This window comes from Lithobates pipiens, unplaced genomic scaffold, assembly GCF_037356315.1.
Source record: "Lithobates pipiens isolate NorthernLeopardFrog02 unplaced genomic scaffold, aLitPip1_a1.2 Scaffold_28, whole genome shotgun sequence".
Taxonomy (NCBI): Eukaryota; Metazoa; Chordata; class Amphibia; order Anura; family Ranidae; genus Lithobates; species Lithobates pipiens.
This window is the reverse complement of record NW_027507789.1, coordinates 221,943,697-221,959,447: the sequence shown is the minus strand read 5'-3', so window position 1 is coordinate 221,959,447 and position 15,751 is coordinate 221,943,697. Positions and strand designations below refer to the sequence as shown.

Genomic DNA, 15,751 nt, shown 5'->3' with positions numbered 1-15,751 from the left:
AAGCACGGAGGTGGAAACATTATGCTTTGGGGCTGTTTCTCTGCCAAAGGTAGCGGCCGACTTTGCCGCATTGAGGGGCCAATGGATGGGGCCATGTATGGTAAAATCTTAGATGAGAACCTTCTTCCCTCAGCCAGAACACTGAAGATGGGTCATGGACGGGTCTTCCAGCATGACAATGACCCAAAACATACCGCCAAGGCAACAAAGGAGTGGCTCAAGAAGAAGCACATTAAGGTCATGGAGTGGCCCAGCAAGTCTTCAGACCTTAATCCTACAGAAAATTTATGGAGGGAGCTGAAACTTCGAGTTGCCAAGCGACAGCCAAGAATACCCTAAGGATCTAGAGAAGATCTGTAAAGAAAAGTGGACCAAAATCCCTCCTGAGATGTGCAAACCTGATCACCACCTACAAGAAACGTCTGACCTCTGTGCTCGCCAACAAGGGTTTCTCCACCAACTACTAAGTCATGTTTTGCTTGGGGATCAAATACTTATTTCACTCACTGAACTGCAACTTATTTATAACATTTGTATCTTGTGTTTTTTCTGGATTTTTGGTTGATATTCTGTCTCTATCATATAAAATACACCTATGGTAACCATTATAGACCCTTCATTTCTTTGTAAGTGGGCAAACTTACACAATCTGCAGAGGATCAAATCATTATTTTCCCCCATTCTATGTACAAATAATAGAAGGTATGGTGCAAGAGTGTAGCGTGAACTAGATAGAATGCAATGAATTCAGTAAACAATGTCATGTGATTAAAAATTGAATTTCCGGGGTTACCTCTTGCTGGCCTCAGGACACTTGGTGCACCACTTCTAGGAGACTGAAGTGTCTCTAGGAGTACCAGATAATGACAGTTATATGTAACCTGCTTCATCAGGGCTTCACATTTCAAATGGGAATACCCAGACCACAGAGGACCCTTAAAGTGGTTGTAAACCCTCACATATACCCAGTAAAGTGACTGGCCACAGGTGATACACAGAGATGAAACAAATCTTCCTACATAAGTTGTACCCGTTTATCTAGAGCGATATTTCCCTTACATCCATTCAAAGTGCAGAATTTACACGTGATCTCTCAGCTCTGGAAAGCAGGCGGAGAGCTGAAGTTACATCAGTGAGGAGAGCTCTGAATGCTGATTGGAGGGAAGAGACACGCCACTCTTCACACGACACACAGGAATAGAGCTGAGGCTGTCAACCACAGGCTGTGCCCTCCCCTGTCCCCATTTTTTCTTTTGGTGTCAGGAAAACTTGTCAGAAGAGATACACAATAATAGCAGAGGAAGGAGGCAAGCAGACAGAAATGACACTTATGCCGCGTACACACGATCTGACTTTCCGGCACACTAGGTCGAACGGTCTTCCCAACGGACTTCCGACGGACTTTCTGAACGAACGGGCTTGGCCACACACAATCACACCAAAGTCCGATGGATTCACCCGTGATGACGTACGACTGGACTAGACTGGACTAGAAAAAGGAAGTTCATAGCCAGTAGCCAATAGCTGCCCTAGCGTCGGTTTTCGTCCGTCGGACCAGCATACAGACGAACGGATTTTTCGTCCGGACTCAAGTCCATCAGAAAGATCTGAAACATGTTCTAAATCTAAAGTCTGTCTGATTTTTCAACAGCAAAGGTCCGATGAAGCCCCCACACACGATCTAATTGTCCAACAGATTCGTTCCATCGGACCTTTGCTGTTGAAAAAGTCCGGCCGTGTGTACATGGCATTAGTGCTCTGGACTGAGACAAGTTTCATGTCTGAGGTTTACAACCACTTTAAGATAGGCTTAAGCAGACAGATAGACATAGCAGCTGGTTTACGGGGGGAGGGGGGGGGGGGGTGGTTGGGGGTTCCTTGTAACTCCCGGAAATTCTTGGCTTTTTAAAATTTATTGTTTCCTTCTACAGAGTTTTACATTTTCTTGAAGCTGTGAATCTACAGTATCTCACAAAAGTAAGTACACCCCTCACATTTGTGTAAATCTTTTCTTCTGTCTTTTCATGTGACAACACTGAAGAAATGACACTTGTCTACAATGTAAAGTAGTGAGTGTACAGCTTGTATAACAGTGTAAATTTCCTGCCCCCTCAAAATAACTCAACACACAGCCATTAATGTCTAAACCGCTGGCAACAAAAGTCAGTACACCCCTAAGTGAAAATGTCCACATTGGGCCCAAAGTGTCAATATTTTGTGTGGCCACCATTATTTTCCAGCACTGCCTTCACCCTCTTGGGCATGGAGGTCACCAGAGCTTCACAGGTTGCCACTGGAGTCCTCTTCCCCTCCCCCATGATGACATCACGGAGCTGGTGGATGTTGGAGACCTTGCGCTCCTCCACCTTCCATTTGAGGATGTCCCACAGATGATCAATAGGGTTTAGGTCTGGAGACATGCTTGGCCAGTCCATCACCTTTACCCTCAGCTTCTTTAGCAAGGCAGTGGTGGTGTTGGAGGTGTGTTTGGGGTGGTTATCATGTTGGAATACTGCCCTGCGGCCCAGTCTCTGAAGGGAGGGGATCATGCTCTGCTTCAGTATGTCACAGTACATGTTGGCATTCATGGTCCCCTCAATGATCTGTAGCCCCCCAGTGCCGGCAGCACTCATGCAGCCCCAGACCATGACACCCCCACCACCATGCCTGACTGTAGACAAGACACACTTGTCTTTGTCCTCCTCACCTGGTTGCCCCCACACACGCTTGTCACCATCTGACACCGAATACGTTTATCTTGGTCTCATCAGACCACAGGACATGGTTCCAGTAATCCATCTCCTTAGTCTGCTTGTCTTCAGCAAACTGTTTGTGGTCTTTCTTGTGCATCATCTTTAGAAGAGGCTTCCTTCTGGGATGACAGCCACGCAGACCAATTTGATGCAGTGTGCGGCGTATGGATTGAGCACTGACAGGCTGACCCCCCCCACCACCCCTACAACCTCTGCAGCAATGCTGGCAGCACTCATACGTCTATTTCCCAAAGACAACCTCTGGATATGACGCTGAGCACGTGACCTCAACTTCTTTGGTGGACCATGGCGAGGCCTGTTCTGAGGGGAACCTGTCCTGTTATACCGCTGTATGGTCTTGGCCACCGTGCTGCAGCTCAGTTTCAGGGTCTTGACAATCTTCTTATAGCCTAGGCCAGTGATGGGCAACCTTTTTGGCGTGGTGTGTCAAAAATCGGCAAAAAATCGAGCATAACTCGCGTGGTGTGTCACTTCGACAAAAAAACATAATTTTTGCGCAATTTATAGTTTAAACTACAAAAATGTATAATTGCAATATATAATTGTATTTAATAAACCAAAAACAAATTATTTAACATACCTGCTTAGTAACTTCTTTGTTCATCAGTCAATTTCGTATGTTGCCCTTGATATTATTGAACTTGTTTGGGGTGCCGTGAACCAGGGCTGTGGAGTCGGCTGCTTCCAGCTCCACGTCCTCATCAACATGCCGCTCCAGCCCGCCCCTGCTATGAATATTCCTAGTGACGCAAGGGCGATGATTATGAATATTCATAGCGGGGACGGGCCGGAGCGGCATGTTGATGAGGACGTGGAGCTGGAAGCAGCAGACTCCACAGCCCTGCCGTGAACTGAGATAAGTGAGGGGGAGGGCGAATTCTTTAACTAACCTGCCTATTAGTGACTTTTTTGTTGCTGAATTTCATTGGCTAAATCTTCAATTGAAGGTTGGTATTTTGTACACTTCAGGCCCAAGAAAGCGCTACTAACCTCATCTGTCAATCTGTTTCTTTTGTTGGTTTTGATATTATTTAATGCTGAGAATAAGGTCTCACAAAAGTACGTAGAAGGAAAAATTGTGAGTAAAGCTGTTGCTATATTTGTCAGGGTGCTAAAAGTGTCTGGTAGTCTGTTCCAGGCACTCCAAATTTCCTGTTCGTAGTGGCACTCATCTTTATTCTCCAAGCGGCCCCTTTCCAGATTCTCAAGCTTTGACCTCAAGTCAACAAACACCTGAGCCCAGATGCTGTCTTGAAATTCTGCAAGCTGCATCTCCAAATCATCTATTTGCATCCATTGGAAACCATTTAATTCCAAACTATTGTAGACTACTACATCAGGATACTTAATTATTTTCATGGTCTGTTCTAGGCTTCTAAATTGACTAAATCTATCAGTAAACTGGTCAAGTAACGAGTCTAAAACATGCTGGTACTTCATATGCAAGAGTTCCACTTCATTTCGTACAGCTGCACTGGCCTTCTCAAAATGCTTTTGTACTCGAGGAAAATACTTATACGTTTTAGTTTCTACATCTCGCTTGAAAATTTTTACTTTACTTTCAAAAGCTTTTATGTATCCAAACATAACATCAATACTTTTGCCAAAACCTTGTAACTTTAAGTTCAGTTCATTAACATGAACAGAGAGATCTGTAAAAAACATCAGGGTGTTGACCCACTTATCATCATTGAGCTGAGGAAAGTTTCCCAGATCCTTCTCTTCAAGAAATACCTTAATTTCTTCAAAGCACTCCACAAAGCGCTCAAGAACCTTGCCTCGGCTCAACCATCTTACATTATTGTACATCAGCAGTCCACTGTAGGTGGAATCAACCTCCTGTAAAAGTGCTGAAAATTCTCGCTTGTGAAGGGGGCGAGCAGCTATTAAATTAACTATTTTTGTTAGAACTGACATTAAGTCATTTAAGTCAGTGAATCCTGCCTTGGCACATAAAGCCTCCTGATGGATAATACAATGAAAAGGCACAATCGCATGTCCAATAGCTTCTGTAAACAATTTCACAAATCCAACGTTTTTCCCCACCATGTTTGGGGCACCATCTGTCGCCACTGACACAACTTTAGATATATCAATGCTTAGGTCGCAGAATGTTTGCATAACAACCTTACATATTTCGCTTCCTGATGTACTTGTTGGCACTGATACTAACTTTATCAACTCTTCTCTCATTGTGTGACCATCAGAATATCGACCAATAATGGCCAACTGAGCATGCGATGTGACATCAGTAGTTTCATCAAGAGAGATGGAAAAATATTTACAATTCCTTATGTCTCTCTTTAATTGCTGTTGTACGTTTGTGTTCAGTCTCATTATTCGGTCTTTTATGATATTTCTACTGAGTGGTAACTCAGATATTCTCCTAATAATTGCATCTTTATTCTGCATATCGTGAAATAGAACTGGCGCACATCTTAGGAGAGTTTCTTTAATAAATTCTCCCTCATTAAGCGCTTTTGCATGCTGAGCTATGGAGTGAGCAATGCTCAAACTTGCAGAGTTTAAATTTGTAGAGCCTTTTATAAACTTAAGGATGGAGTTAGATTGGCTCTTATAAAGGTGTAGCTTCCTGGAAATGTATTCCCTCCTATCATCCTCACTTTTTTCCAAGAGCTGGGAATGATTAGTTTCAAAATGTCTATTTATATTCCACGTTCTGCTAACTACCGTTTCAGTACATAGAACGCAAAATGATCTGCCATTTTTTTCTATAATGCCATACATCTCGCTCCATGTCTCTTGAAAGGGTCGGCCACTGCTACTACCACTCCCTTTACTTAACCTTTGTTTTTTATTTTTTGGGTGCTCCATCAGTGGGCCAGTGACAGCAGATAGAATTATAGATAGCCAATTAGGGGTTAACTAGCCTAACAAGCTAACACAACCTCCCCCTCACTTATCTCAGTTATTGTGGGCAAGTCCATGGCACCCCAATAGTTGCTGCTAATGACGCTCACAGTTCCCGTTGGCACTCCGCTGTTCCCTGCTGTGGTGCGGTCGTAACTGACAGTCCCAGGAGTAGACTCTCTGTGCTGGCCTGACTGGAGAGAGGCGCGCACTGTTCCCGCGCTCCTCTCCTGCGGGTCCTCCCTCGCCGCGCTAATGACGTGTGTGCGCACGGCACGCACGCCTTACCAGCAGCCCCTGCGCTCAGAAAGGGGCGGCGGCGATACAGTAAGTGAGTGTGGGCGGGGGAGATCACACGTCCCGCCCCCCCCGCGTTCCTCCAGCACAGATTCTTTCATCCTCGGCGGCCGTGCAGGAGCCGAGGATGAATCGCATGAAATCCTGTGCGTGTCACCCCAAATGGCTACGCGTGTCAGCACTGACACGCGTGTCATAGGTTCGCCATCACTGGCCTAGGCCATCATTATATAGAGCAACAATTCTTTATTCAGATCCTCAGAGAGCTCTTTGCCATGAGGTGGCATGTTGAACTTCCAGTGACCAGTATGAGTTAGTGAGAACACTAACGAGTCACATGACACCGGGGAGGAAAAATGGCTAATTGGGCCCAATTTGGACATTTTCCCTTAGGGGTTTGCTCACTTTTGTTGCCAGCGGTTTAGACAATAATGGCTGTGTGTTGAGTTATTTTGAGGGGACAGGAAATTTACACTGTTATACAAGCTGTACACTCACTACTTTACATTGTAGACAAGTGTCATTTCTTCAGTGTTGTCACATGAAAAGATAGAAGAAATTATTTACAAAAATGTGAGGGGTGTATTCACTTTTGTGAGATGTATGTGAAAAGCCGAGGTGGCTGGTGTCTTTTTCCGCACAACTTTGTTTGGTTTGGGGTCTCCTCGGCTTCTGGGTGTTTTAATTTCACTCCTGGTTTATCCGCAGCACTTAAAGGATACCCAGGATTCCGTCCACATTAGATGGAATGAGAACACCCTAAAAAAAAAGAAAATTGGTTTTATGATCTGGTTTATAAGAACTCCCCCCCGTTCATAAATACTCCACTCAGGCACTGTTTTTGTTTTATTACAAGCAGAATTGTCATGAGGACTGCCCACCTGCAATGTACCACACACGGGCGACCCGCACAGGCAAAGCGTTATACCCGTACGGTACACCGCTGCCTGCTTCCAGGTTTAGGGCCCTCCCCCACCGACATCGGCTGTGATTGTACACAGCGGGAATCTGTCAGCAAATCCCGGGCCAATGATTCATGCCTGGGACCTACTGATCAGCTGTGTGCAATCACAGCCCAGAGCTCTGTGCTGATAATCAACACAGAGCTCTATACAGAGGGAACGATCTCTCTGTTTCCTATCCCTGCAAAACAAGTATAGGAAACAAAGAGACATTTAGTAAAAATCAGCACACATTACACATTATCATGCACATTTAAAGAGGAAGTAAACCCTGATGGGTTTACTTCCTCTTTCATTCCCTGCAAAGGTAAAGCATAATGGACTACTATGCATCGCATAGTAGCCTATTATGTGTCACTTACCTGACACAGGAGCCAGCGAAGTCACCGCTGTCCCCTGTAGTCCGGTGCATCCATCTTCTCGGTGGGGTCTCGCAGCTCGGCCGCTGTCATTCAGCGAAGCCGCAATGACGTCACTCCCGCGCATGCGCACGGGAGCCGACACGCGCGACATCGCGCGGCATCTTCGTCATTGACGATGCCGCGCTCAGTGCGCCTGCGCACCGCTGTCTACGGCGCATGCGCCGTAGACAGCGGTGCCTGTCTTCGGACAAATATCTCCTAAACCGTATAGGTTTAGGAGATATTTCTTGGACCTACAGGTAAGCCTTAATCTAGGCTTACCTGTAGGTCAAAGTGGTTTGTAAGGGTTTACAACCACTTTAAAGGAGAAGTACAGGGAAAGCTATTTTGGCTGTGGATCAGTTCGTTCTGCACTCCTGTGACCGCCAAGTTTGGCTGTTTTGAATACTGTCATCTTTTAAGATCTGTCCTCTTTAAGGCTACAGCCGGAGCGTGCCCGCAGGTCCCGGGAACGCGACTGTGATCGGGAGCAGTGATCGCTGTCATGTTCTAGGCAGCCCCTCCCCCCACAGTTAAAATCACTCCCTAGGACACACTTAACCCCTTCATCGCCCCTTAGTGGTTAACCCCATTCCCTGCCAGTGTCATTTACACAGTAATCAGTGCATTTTTATAGCACTGATCGCTGTATAAATGGCGATGGTCCCAAAATAGCGTCAAAAGTGTCCGATGTGTCCGCCATAATATCACAGTCACGATAAAAAATGCAGATTGCCGCCTTTACTAATAAAAAATAATAATAATAAAAATGCCATAAATCTATCCCCTAATTTGTAGACACTATATCTTTTGCGCAAACCAATCAATATACACTTATTACGAAAATATGTAGAAGAATATATATCAACCTAAACTGAGGAAAAAAACATTGTTTTTTATATATTTTTGGGGGGTATTTATTTATAGCAAAAAGTAAAAAAATATTGCTCCTTTTTCAAAATTGTCTCTTTTTATTTGTTTATAGCGCAAAAAATAAAAACCGCAGAAGTGATCAAATACCACGAAAAGAAAGCTCCATTTGTGGGAAAAAAAGGACGTCAATTTTGTTTGGGTGCAGCGTGGCACGACAGCGCAATTGTCAGTTAAAGCGGCGCAGTGCTGTATCGCAACAAATGGCCCGGTCATTCAGCAGCCAAATCTTCCTGGGGCTGAAGTGGTTAAGAAAACTAAACATTATTCAGTTAGGCCCTTTTCACACTTGTGCAACCTGAAAGTCAAGCAACTTTGCAGCGATTTTTGCCGCGACTTGAAGCAATGCCTGTGCAAGCTTGAGGTCTATGGACCTCAAGTCGCATCAAAGTAGTGCAGGGACTACTTTGAAGTCGCTGCGACTGAAAGACGCACAGATATAAACGATACTCATTGGAAATCATGGGGTAAGACTTGTCCTGTGACTTTGCAGTCCCAAGTCGCAGGACAAGTTGCATACGTGTGAAAGGGGCCTCAGGGTTTACATATACAGCATGGCTGGGAGACAGTCATGGGGTACCAAGGATTTCAGCTGTGTAATCTGTACTGTACATACCGAGGAAGTAGAGTTGCAGATCACCCTTGTCCCGTCTTCTTCTGTGAACACCAGATCCCCAGCTACGCAGCCTTTGGAGGTAGATAGCTGAAAAGAAAGAAAAAAAACGCACAGATTGGGGCATATCTATAAAGCTTGACGTTCTGTTATTCAACAAACATTTACTGCATGCGAGCATGAAAAAGCAGTTCCTGCACTACTTTTGGCGATTTTTAATGCGACTTGCATAGAGATCTGTGTATGAAGCCACACAGATGTCTTCCAAGTCACGCTGGCATACAGCTTTGAAATTTGCGTGATTTCTGATGAAGTCGCATGATTTCAAACCCGCAAGTCAATGTGAACGAGGGCTTAGCCTGGTGCACACTATACAGTCAGGTCCATAAATATTGGGACATCAACACAATTCTAAACTTTTTGGCTCTGTACACCACCACAATGGATTTGAAATGAAACGAACAAGATGTGCTTCAACTGCAGAGTTTCAGCTTTAATTTGAGGGTATTTACATCCAAATCAGGTGAACGGTGTAGGAATTACAACAGTTTGTATATGCGCCTCCCACTTTTTAACCGGTTCCCGACCGGCGCACGCCGATATACGGCGGCAGAATGGCACGGGCAGGCATATTGGTGTACAGGTACGTCCAATCTTTAATGCTGCCCTGCCGCCGGCGGCACGCTCGCGTGCTGGTCGGGACCCCCGTGAGTCCGGTCGTGGGTCCCGCGGACTCGATCGCCGCGGGCATACCCGCGATCGTCTCACGGGGCGGCTGAATGGAGAAATGCCGTTGTAAACAGCATTTCCCCATTCTGCCTAGCAACTAGTGATGCTGATCTCTGCTCCATGTGATTGGAGCAGAGATCAGTGTTCACTAAATTAAAGCCCAGCCCCCCACAGTTAGTAACACACCCCTAGGAACACTTAACCCCTACACTGCCACCCACTGGTTAACCCCTTCACTGCCAGTGTCATTTACACAGGAATCACTGCATTTATATAGCAGTGATTGCTGTATAAATGACAATGGTCCCAAAAATGTGTAAAAAATGTCCAATGTGTCCGCCACAATGTCACAGTCACAATAAAAATCGCTGATCGCCACCATTACTAGTAAAAAAAAAAATATTAATAAAAATGCCATAAAACTATCCCCTATTTTGTAAACGCTATATACCATTTGCGCAAACCAATCAATAATCGCTTATTGTGATTTTTTTTACCAAAAATATCTAGAAGAATACGTATCGGCCTAAACTGAGGGAAAAAAATGTTTTTTTTATATATTTTTGGGGGATATTTATTATAACAAAAAGTAAAAAATAATGCGTTTTTTTACAAAATTGTCGCTCTATTTTTGTTTATAGCGCAAAAAATAAAAACCGCAAAGGAAAGAAAGCTCTATTTGTGGGAAAAAAAGGACGTCAATTTTGTTTAGGAGCCACGTCGCACGACCGCGCAATTGTCAGTTAAAGCGACGCAGTGCCGAATCGCAAAAAGTGGTCTGGTCTTTGACCAGCAAAATGGTCCGGGGCTGAAGTGGTTAAGGGACCAAAAGTAATGGGACAATTGGCTGCTCAGCTGTTCCATGGCCAGGTGTGTGTTATTCCCTCATTATCACATTTACAAGGAGCAGAAAAAAAGGTCCAGAGTTAATTTCAAGTGTGCTATTTGCATTTGGAATCTGCTGCTGTCAACTCTCAATGTGAGACCCAAAGAGCTGTCTCTATCAGTGAAGCAAGCCATCATTAGGCTAAAAAAAAAAAAAAAAAAACCCATCAGAGAGATAGCAAAAACATTAGGTGTGGCCAAATCAACTGTTTGGAACATCTTTAAAAGGAAAGAATACATTGGTGAGCTCAGCAACACCAAAAGTCCCGGAAGACCACGGAAAACAACTGTGGTGGATGACCGAAGAATTCTTTCCCCGGTGAAGAAAACACCCTTCGTAACAGTTGGCCAGATCCAGAAGACTCTCCAGGAGGTAGATGTATGTGTGTCACCTGATTTGGATGTAAATATCCTCAAATTAAAGTCGAAAGTCTGCAGTTAAAGCACATCTTGTTCGTTTCATTTCAAATACATTGTGGTGGTGTATAGAGCCAAAAAGATTAGAATGGTGTCGATGTCCCAATATTTATGGACCTGAAGGTAAGTTCTTTTTCCGTTCAACCCAGCAGGCTGAACGGAAAAAAAAAAAGAAGTGAAATATTGCTGTACTAACACAAGTGATCTCCCCCACTGTGCTATTGTGTTCTGACAGGGGGACCGTCACTGATCAGCATTCACAGCCATTGGCTGCGAGCGCAGTTCGGATGCCGGTCGAATCCTGGTTTTCCAACATGCTCGTGGACAGAAGCCGGTCGAGACATCGCCGCTTTCTACTGTACCGACTGGTTTTCAGTCGATATTTGGCCCGTGTGCCACAGGGGCCTTGTTTACACTTGTGCTTGCGGGGCTGTAAAAACGTGTGGCTGAGCCTCAATTTTTACACCCTCCAATGCGGATGCAGGTACAGCGCACTAGTGCCAGAGTGTCCTCTGAAGAACGAGCCAAACGCAGATCACTCTTATGCTAGTGTAAACTAGATGGCACTGCTTTATAAATAAACCCAGGGCTTTTTTTTCCCAGTGGGAACGTAGGTAAACGCAGGTCCAGCATTGAATGTATGTAATGGCAAGGGGCCCTGGAGGGTCTATTGTTGCTGGCTGCAGGGGAATCTATTGTTGGTGGGGGGAGGGGGATGGTTGCCACCTCATCCCTGTAAACCCAAACACATATTAATTACACAGGTTCCGTGGCTGATTAGGGTGATAATTAACCGACCTGCCGCATAAAATGATGGCGGCTGGTCGACACGACGTACAGCTATCACGGTCCGTGGGATCAGGATAGCAGGCATCGCGTCCGCTGCACTGAGGGGGTGCCGATGCTCGTGGCCGTCGGTCGCGATGACCGCTGGCCACGAGCGATCGCGAACACGAGGGACAAAACACGGAAGTGTGTGTGTGTGTGTGTGTGTGTGTAAACACACAAATCCTTGTTCTGTTCTGAGAGGAGTGACAGATCATGTGTTCCTATTAGCTAGGAACCACGATCTCTCTCCTCCTCTAGTCAGTCCCCTCCCCCTTCAGTAGAATCAGCTCCCTGGGAACACAATTAACTCCTTGATTGCCCCATAGTGTTAACCCTTTCCCTGCTAGTGACATTTATACAGTAATCAGTGCATTTTTATAGCACTGATCACTGTATAAATGCCAACAGTCCCAAAATAGTGTCAAAATTGTCTGATGCGTCCACTATAATGTCGCAGTCATGATAAAAATCGCAGATCGCTGCCATTACTAGTAAAAAAAAAAAAAAAAATAATAATAATAACAAAATGCTATAAATCTATCCTCTAGTTTGTAGACGCTATAACTTTTGTGCAAACCAATCAATATACGATTATTGCAATTTTTCTTACCAAAAATATGTAGAAGAATATATATCGGCCTAAACTGAGAAAAAATATTCGCTTTAATAAAAAAAAAAAATTGGGATATTTATTATAGCAAAAAGTACAAAATATTGTATTTTTTTAATTTAAATTGTCGCTCTTTTTTAGTTTTTTTTTGTTTATAGCGCAAAAATTAAAAACCGCCGAGGCGATCAATTACCACCAAAAGAAAGCGCTATTTGTGGGAAAAAAAAGGACGTCAATTTTGTTTGGGTGCAACGTCGCACGACCGCGCAATTGTCCGTTAAAGCGACGCACTACCGAATCACAAAAAAAATGGCCCGGTCATTCAGCAGCCAAATCTTCCGGGGCTGAAGTGGATAAACCCACTTGGTGCCTAAGGCCACATAAACACTATTCGATTTTCTGCAGATTTTTGTCTTCAGATTTACCAAAACCATGTAGTGGAAGGGCCGGCCTGATTGCATACAAAAGGAAACTCTCTTAAGGTTTGACCTCATATTATATGGTTTTGGTAAATCTAAAGACAAAAATCTGCAAAAAGTCTGAATTTTAAATTATTATTAGCCTCAGAACCTGTGTAATTCATATGTGTTCGGGTTTGAAGGGATCAGGTGGCAACCCTGGGGGAGGATCTTTAGTTGCTGGGGCGGTATATTGTTGCTGGGGAGGTATATTGTTGCTGGTGGGGAAACTATTGTAATGGGGAGAAAGGCAATTGTTGCTGGGAGGGATCCAGGGGTCAAGTCCTGTGGGAACTCACAGGAACGGAGTTCCTGTACTTTTTCCACAACAGGAACTCAGTTCCCATTAGCAGCCATGTCCTGCAAGACTTTGTTTGGTAAGCTGAGCACAATACCTGGCAAAGTTTAATGCCAGGAGGGAAGTTTATGTGTAAATAGCTTAGGTTGGAATAGCAGCGAGTGTGTGTTGGAGCCCTGCAGAGTTTGCAGCCCCCCCAAGCTAACATACATCTCCTAAGCAGGAACACATCACTATATCCCCAAGCATTCTGTCCAGATAATGTGTAGTTAATTTATGACCTTTCCGTTTAACCCTGTGTTATCCAAACTCTGTTCAATGAAAAGTGTAAACTCACCACATAAACACTCTATGTACAAAATAAAATTCCCCAATAAAGATCAGAACATGATGTTCACATTTGCATGGAAGCACAATTGAATGAATGCTGATTATTCTGAGAATTACCGTATTTACGTTTATTGATAATTTTTTTATGTACTAACAGTTACGCTTCATACACACAATACGAAAATTGTATGAAAAATACCACTTTTGAACCGTTTGTGCATATGAGCGTATCATTTTCTTTTTTTTTTTGGTGGGGGGAGTGGATCTTGCGTGGGAGTTCCCACACTTTTTCCCCCAGGACTTGACCCCTGGAGGGATCTACTGTTGAGGGAGGGGGGTCTATTGTTGCTGGCTTCTTGAGGGTCTTGATGGCTGCTGGGAGATCTATTGGTGCTAGTGGGGGGGCCAATGTTGCTGGGGTGTATTTATTGGTGCTGGAGGGGGGAGGGAGTCTATTACTGCTGGCTGCTGGGAGATCTATTGTTGCTATCAGCAATCCAAGCTATTGTGTTCTAACAGTGGGACTGCCACCCCCCACCAGAACAGACCAGTCATCTCTCGCAGACATTGGCCGCCAGCGCTGATTGGATGTCGATCTTTCGGAGAGGCTGGTGTACAGACGGGCCAAATGTTATCCGGGTTCTGTTGAACCGGGCCGATGTCCAGCCCTTATTTGGCCGATGTGTACCAGGCTTTAGAAATATGTTATATCTGAGTGACTGCTCTGATTCATTGGACATCAGCTCTGTTCCTTGAAGTGCCGTATTGAAGAAACGGTTCTGTTTAAAGTGACCGAGAAATAATACCACAACATACAATATGTAAGCTCCTTCTGGGAATCTTCAGCATGCAGGAAATATCCGTGATAATACTGTCCACTGTCCTCTGGCTTCCATAGAGCTGAACATTATCATAGAAGATGTCCCTAAAGAATAAGTAACATGAAAATGATAGTTTATTCTGCGCACTGTAGTTTTACTGCTACATATACCATACGTGGTTCTGCATTCCTAGGTAGGGAGCGCGCCCGCCTGTGCGGTCAGTGGCTTCAGCATATGCCAATCAGTGGGTTCCCAGCCAATGGTCTATGGCGCCAGGACCTGCTGATTGTCGGTGCGAGTGACAGACAGGGAGAGAGCTTTCTGTATGTAAACAACACAAAGCTCTTTTCTGACAGCGGCGATGTGCAGGTTTTTGTTTCCCTGCTAAGAAGGGAATAAAAACCGGCACATCCCTTAGTAAAATCAGCACACATTATTACACACAGTACACATAGTCAGTCACACATTTAACCCTTTGATTTCCCCCAGATGTTAACCCCTTCCTGGCCAGTGTCATTAGTATAGCGATAGTGTATATAGCATTATCACTGATCGCTGTACTAGTGTCAGTGGTGATGTCAGTGGCAGTTAGCCAGTTCCCACAAAGTGTCAGTTAGTGTCCCGCTATAAGTCACTGATCACCGCCATTACTAGTATCAATCATTATTTTTTTTTACCAAAGACATGTAGCAGAATATATTTTGGCCTAAATTTATGAGGAATTTTGAATTTTTTTTTTTTTGGATATGTTTTATAACATAAAGTAAAAAATATTGTGGTGATCAAATATCACCAAAAGAAATCTCTTATTGTGCATAAAAAAATAAAAAAAAATGATATAGATTTTGTTTGTGTATAGAATTGCGTGCACCAGTTAAAGTAGCGCAGTGCTGAATATGCCCAGCCTCAAGCCAAGAGCTGCTGGCACTTATTGCGTGGCCCTTGGGCCCCTGCAGATAGTAATCTATGTGTCCCTTTGTCCTATTATAGTAGTCATTTTTACCAGGCTCTTGTAATGTGTCTCTAGTCTATGACTGCCTCCTGCAGCATGTTTACAGTCTCCAATAACGCCTGTAGCATGTTCACAGTCTCCAATAACCTATGTAACATGTTTAATGTCCTCAATAGCCCCTGTAGCATGCTTACACTTTCCAATAACCTCTGTAGCATGCTTATAGTCTCCAATAACCCCTGTAGCATGTTTACGGTCTAAAATAAGTCCTGTAGCATGCTCACAGTCTCCACTAACCCATGTAACATACTCACAGTCTCCACTAACCCATGTAACATACTCACAGTCTCCACTAACCCATGTAACATACTCACAGTCTCCAGTAACCCATGTAACATGCTCACAGTCTCCACTAACCCATGTAACATGCTCACAGTCTCCACTAACCCATGTAACATGCTCACAGTCTCCACTAACCCATGTAACATGCTCACAGTCTCCACTAACCCATGTAACATACTCACAGTCTCCACTAACCCATGTAACATGCTCAGTCTCCATTAACCCCAGTAGTA

The 15,751-nt window shown here is 44.3% G+C and overlaps 1 protein-coding gene across 2 annotated transcripts in view; it reads right to left on the bottom strand.

Moving 5' to 3' along the window:
* SPO11 (SPO11 initiator of meiotic double strand breaks) overlaps nucleotides 1-15,751 on the bottom strand; it is a 56,255-nt gene that overhangs the window by 27,808 nt on the left and 12,696 nt on the right. For both annotated transcript variants that reach the window (XM_077458493.1, XM_077458494.1), the window contains exons 5-7: nucleotides 14,220-14,328; nucleotides 8,852-8,938; nucleotides 6,665-6,701 (exon numbers count right to left, since the gene is read on the bottom strand). In XM_077458493.1, the coding sequence (XP_077314619.1) occupies nucleotides 6,665-6,701; nucleotides 8,852-8,938; nucleotides 14,220-14,328 (233 nt within the window). The remainder of the gene's footprint in view (nucleotides 1-6,664; nucleotides 6,702-8,851; nucleotides 8,939-14,219; nucleotides 14,329-15,751) is intronic.